This window comes from Mandrillus leucophaeus, unplaced genomic scaffold (genome assembly GCF_000951045.1).
Source record: "Mandrillus leucophaeus isolate KB7577 unplaced genomic scaffold, Mleu.le_1.0 Scaffold689, whole genome shotgun sequence".
Lineage (NCBI taxonomy): Eukaryota > Metazoa > Chordata > Mammalia > Primates > Cercopithecidae > Mandrillus > Mandrillus leucophaeus.
This window is the reverse complement of record NW_012107463.1, coordinates 504,554-509,681: the sequence shown is the minus strand read 5'-3', so window position 1 is coordinate 509,681 and position 5,128 is coordinate 504,554. Positions and strand designations below refer to the sequence as shown.

The window sequence follows — 5,128 nt, the reverse complement described above, 5'->3', positions numbered from 1 at the left end:
AATTGTTTCAACCCGGGAGGTGGATGTTGCAGTGAACCGAGATCATGCAATTGCACTCCAGCCTGGGCAACAAGAGTAAAACTCCATCTCAAAAAAAAAAAAAAAAAAAAAGTGATGCAGGCCTTCTGCAGTAATGGGTGGATATATCTTAAGCCTAAATGCTGCTCCAGTTTATTGCTTTTGTTCACGTGTATTACTTGGGTGAAAAAACCAACATATGAATGAAGGGAAAAGTGGTCCAAGTGCTGGGCGCTGTCCGGTCTGGAGCTGTGGAAGCGGACCAGGCAGACCTCCCTCCTCCAATCCTAGAGGCAGTTGAGCTGCTGGATTCGTTCCTCTCCCATCTTGCAGAGCAGCCAGGCTGACACTGTTGTCTCTCCTGCCAGGATGACCATCCTCCCTCCAGTGGAGAAGCTGAAGACGGTGCTGCAGAAAGTGAAGGATTTCCACATCAACTTCCTGGAGAAGTACGCGTGAGGACGCCTGAGCCCCAGCGGGAGGCCCGTCCTCAGCTCTTCCTCCCAATGCCCACCAGGCTGAACTCGCCTCCCCCGTGACTCTGCCTTGGGCCTCGCAGAGGCCGCTGGTCACTTCATCATCATTTTGCCCCCGGAGACGTCTTTCTTTGTGCCTTGATGTTGACAGCGCCTCTCTTTTGAGCAGACAAGCATTCTATATGCAACCAGAGTAGAGGGGACCTGCTCAGCAGGTGTGGCCAGGGTTCTCTGAATCTGTTACTGTTTTTGCTTCTGGAAAGTTCATTTGGGGTTTACAACAACTAGGGTGTGTTGGGTGAGATGTTTAAGATCTGGAGAAATGAGCAGGTGTCGGGAAATGTGTGACTTAACCGTGGTGAGGGCTGGAAATCCAAACTCACCACCGTGATCTGTGAAATAAAGCCCTTAGCGGTGTGAAGCATCCGGTCCTTTGAACAGAAGGGCCTGGAAGGCCCCTGGGGCTGAGAGAGGGTCCGCCCCGTGGCCTGGAGGCAGGCGGGGAGCACAGTAGCACGTGGACTGGGCAGGATGCTGCACTAGCTTGGGGTAGATGCTGGGGGCTGCGGCCACCGTCAGAAGGCCTCACGGTGAGGCATGGGGGTGAGCCAGGCTGCAGGAGGAACCGGGTCTCCGCTTCCCAGCAGCGCAGCCAGGCCTGAGAATTCTGTGCGCCCGGCTGGCTTTGGGAATGAGGAGTTCCCTTGAACATGTGTAGGCTGGAACCCCATCGGAGAGGTCTGTCTGAATTTCAGGGACACAAGGTGCAGCCCGGCAGTGTCCCAGTTCCGTGGAGAGTCCCACTGGAATGGTGTGGACCCATCCCGTGGGTGACTGGTGCCTGTTCTCCCGAGGCCCTGACCGAGCCTGTGTGCACATCGCCCCCTGCTGGCAGCAGCGGGGAAATGAAGGCTGGAAATGTCCTCCCCTCAAGGGCAATCGCCGGACCTGCAGAGCAGCCAAGGCCCTGTCCTTTCTTGAATGGTGGCGAGCTGAATCTGGTCGGTTTCCTTGCTTTTAGGTGATAAAATTGCCTAGCAGCTTGGCTGCTGTGGAGGAGTCAGTGAGTCGTGATTGGAGGTTCATTGGCGTGCTTTCATGCAGAGTGTTGCCTTCACGTTAGTTTCCGGCTCCCCTCCCAGGCTGCAGACTCTGACCTGTGGCATCAGTCCTCTCCCAGGCCAGGAGGGTGCCATCCCCCAGCATGCGGCTTCCCTGCCATTAGCAACCCTGGGCGGACCACACTCGAGGCTGCGGTGCTATGGGCTTAGCCCTCGCCTCCCTCACTGGGAGCCTCCCCATCCTCCCTGCCTTCCCCAGTGGGAAGTTAGGGAAGCTCAGGAGCCTGGGACCCGGCATGTCCCAAAATGGGATTGGAGGAGCTGGAGAGAAAGCAAAAGAGGCCGAGGAGTGAGGCTTAGAGCCGTCTCTATGCTGTGATTTCCACACCGGGTCCGTGTAGAGGAAACAGTCGGAAACTCCAAACTGTCCTTACCCACCGACATCACAGCCCCTATGAAGAAAATAGCCACAATCTCAAATAACAAAAGGGAATGTTCTAAAACTTTTCCTTCCTTAAAAAACGGAAAAAATTGCGCTTGTGCTTGCTGTGTGGTATGTAAACCGGGATGAGTCCCAGAGTGGTGAGGTTTCTGGTGGAAAGGTTAAATCGTAGAAGCTAGTATATTTTTTATATTTTTGTAACAATTGCTTTTTTCATGGGGGAGGCTGGGTTAGTATTTATAGTCCTAACAAATCCAGTAATTTTTTATAAATCTCTTCAGATTATAAACAGCCCCTAAAAACTTTACAATATTTGCACAATTTTTTAAAAGAGATTGTATACACTTGATTTGCTTTCAAAATAAATAAGGTCAGCTAGTTTAGGAGGTTAACGTCAGATAGGAATGCTGATCATGACAGGTTTGGTTTTCTACAGATTCTGTTCTGGTGCCTTTCCTGTCCGGGCACCACCTGAGAAAGTTGTTTGTCATTTGAGGTCGCACTTGGAGGTTACATCTGTGAAGTTTCTGTCATTGGTCCAGATCTGTGTGTGTAGCATCTGCTGAGGAAGCACGTGCTGGGCCGCGCCTCAGACAGCGCATCACTGCGCACCCAGAGGCTCGCCTGGCTGTTCCTGTTCTGGTGTGTGTGGAGTTTTGGGGAGGAACAGATGCAGATCAACTTGTGGCTGTTTTCCCATCTAGGTTCTCACAGGCATCTCCTCACAAAGGTACTTAACAATGGCTCTGCTGGAAATTTCTATAAATAAAATGTCCAAAATGGTGACTGTGTTTAACTTTCATTGTAGTTTGAATCTAAACATTGAGGACATTACTAACTTTACAGCTTCACTCTTTGTAATTTTTGTTCCCAGCACGATAACGGGCATTTCCCCCAAACATGACAGAACTCCAGGCACAGCTTCACAGCTTCCATGTCTTTTTTTTTTTTTTTGGAGACCGAGTTTTACTCTGTTGCCCAGGGCCCAGGCTGGGGTGCAGTGGCGTGATTCTGGCTCACCGTAACCTCCGCCTCCCGGGTTCAGGCGATTCTCCTGCCTCAGCCTCCCGTGTAGCTGGGATTATGGGCGCATGCCGCCACACCCTGCTAATTTTGTATATTTAGTAGAGATGTGGTTTCACCATGTTAGCTAGGCTGATCTCGAACTCCCAGCCTCTGGTGATCTGCCTGCTTCAGCCTCTCAAAGTGCTGGGATTACAGGCGTGAGCCATCTCACTCGGCCTCCATGTCTTCTTAGGGCTTGATCCTAAGATGCCTGAGCTGCTATTTTGTTCACTTGTGGTGGAGAAACTTCACGGATTCTTTGAAATAGAATGTGATTAAAATGAACACAGACCATGGCTGCCTGGTGGAAGAGAAGAACAAACAGCCTCTTCCCCAGGGCGGTGAGGGAGCACTGGGGGCTCATGGGCAAAGGGGGAATTGTCTATACGAGGGAGTTCATTCATTTCCCATATCGACGTTTGATTTTGATGTGTGATTTTGGAATTCAGGACTTTTTCTCAAAACTAAAATTTCTGTGTCTTCAACTAAAGAAAATTTGGTGGCCAGGTACAGTGGCTTATGCCTATAATCCCAGCACTTTGGGAGGCCACAGTGGGAGGATCGCTGGAGCCCAGGAGTTCGAGACCAGCCTGGGCAACCAAGAAAGACGCTATCTCTATAAAAATTCAAAAAATTAGCTGAGCATGGTGGTGTGCACCTGTGGCCCTGTCTGCATGGGAGGCTGAGGCAGAAGGATCACTTGGGCCCAGTAGTTCGAGACCAGCCTGGGCATCATAGACCCTATCTCTACAAAAAACAAAATTGAAAAAATTAGCCAGGTATGGGGCACACACCTGTAGTCCCAGCTCCTTGAGAGGCTGAGGTGGGAGGATCACTTGAGCCCAGGAGGTTGAGGCTATAGTGAGCCATGATCACACCACTGCATGCTAGTCTGAGTGACATAGTGAGACCCAGTCTCTTTTTGAGATGGAGTCTTGTTGCCCAGGCTGGAGTGCAATGGCACATTATCGGCTCACAACCTCTGCCTCCCGGGTTCTAGTGATTCTTCTGCCTCAGCCTCCGAAGTAGCTGGGATTACAGGCGTGCACCACCATGCCTGGCTAACTTTGTATTTTTAGTAGAGACGGGGTTTCTCCATGTTGGTCAGACTGGTCTCGAACTCCTGACCTCAGGCGGTCCGCCCGCTGTGGCCTCCCATAGTGTTGGGATTGCAGGCGTGAGCCACTGTGCCCGGCTGACCCAGTCTCTTAAAATATGGAAAATATAAAAGGAAAAAATTACTTGAGTTGAAAGTGATGGAAATCCACTCAGAGTAGCATCAGCAGAAAGAGGAAGTATGGCCTCGTGCACATGGGAAGGAAGCCTGTTTCGGTTTTCAAGTTCACTCTATTAAATGCAAAGTCTGTCTTGTCCAGCTCCACGTGGAAAAATCCCAAGGGAGGATCCTGATTGGCTGCCTGGGCCTGTGTGCCTTTCTCTGAGCCCGCCTCTGACCCATGAGAATAGGGAGCTTTGGGTGGCCCTGTTCACAGAGCAGGAGGAGGTGGAGCCCACTGGAGCCATAACATTGAAGAGGAGAAGCTGCTCCCCATAGGAAAGGGAGTTGGATGTGGTGCTGCCCCAGCAAAACCCATTTACCACAGGGCCTTTTCAGAGGGATGGAGGAGAGATAGGTGAGTTCAGGGTGGGTTGAGGGGCCAGGGCTGGTGGCTCACACCTGTAATCCCAGCACTTTGGGAGGCTGAGGTGGGAGGTTTGTTTGAGGCCAGGAGTTCAAAACCATCCTGGGCAACAGTGAGAACCCATCTCTACAAAAACTTTTTTAAAAAATACTACCCAGGCATGGTTGTACATGTCCGTGGTCCCAGCTACTCAGGAGGCCAAGGCCAGAGGATCGCTTGATGCCCAGGAGTTGAAGCCTGCAGGGAATCATGATGGCACCACTGCACGTCAACCTGAGCCACAGAGCAGGACCCAGTCTCTTTTAAAAAAGTAGGGTGTTGGGGGGAGGGAGGAGGGATTGCATTGGGAGTTATACCTGATGTAAATGACGAGTTGATGGGTGCTGACGAGTTGATGGGTGCAGCACACCAACATGGCACAGG

At 51.3% G+C, this 5,128-nt stretch overlaps 1 protein-coding gene across 2 annotated transcripts in view; it reads left to right on the top strand.

Annotated features, from left to right (window-relative positions):
- Window positions 1–2,783, top strand: part of GPT2 (glutamic pyruvate transaminase (alanine aminotransferase) 2) — a 55,592-nt gene extending 52,809 nt beyond the window's left edge. For both annotated transcript variants that reach the window (XM_012002455.1, XM_012002457.1), the window contains one exon: window positions 387–2,783. In XM_012002455.1, coding sequence (XP_011857845.1) covers window positions 387–477 — 91 coding nt within the window. In that variant the 3' untranslated portion in view covers window positions 478–2,783. The remainder of the gene's footprint in view (window positions 1–386) is intronic.
- Window positions 2,784–5,128: the final 2,345 nt, after the last annotated feature.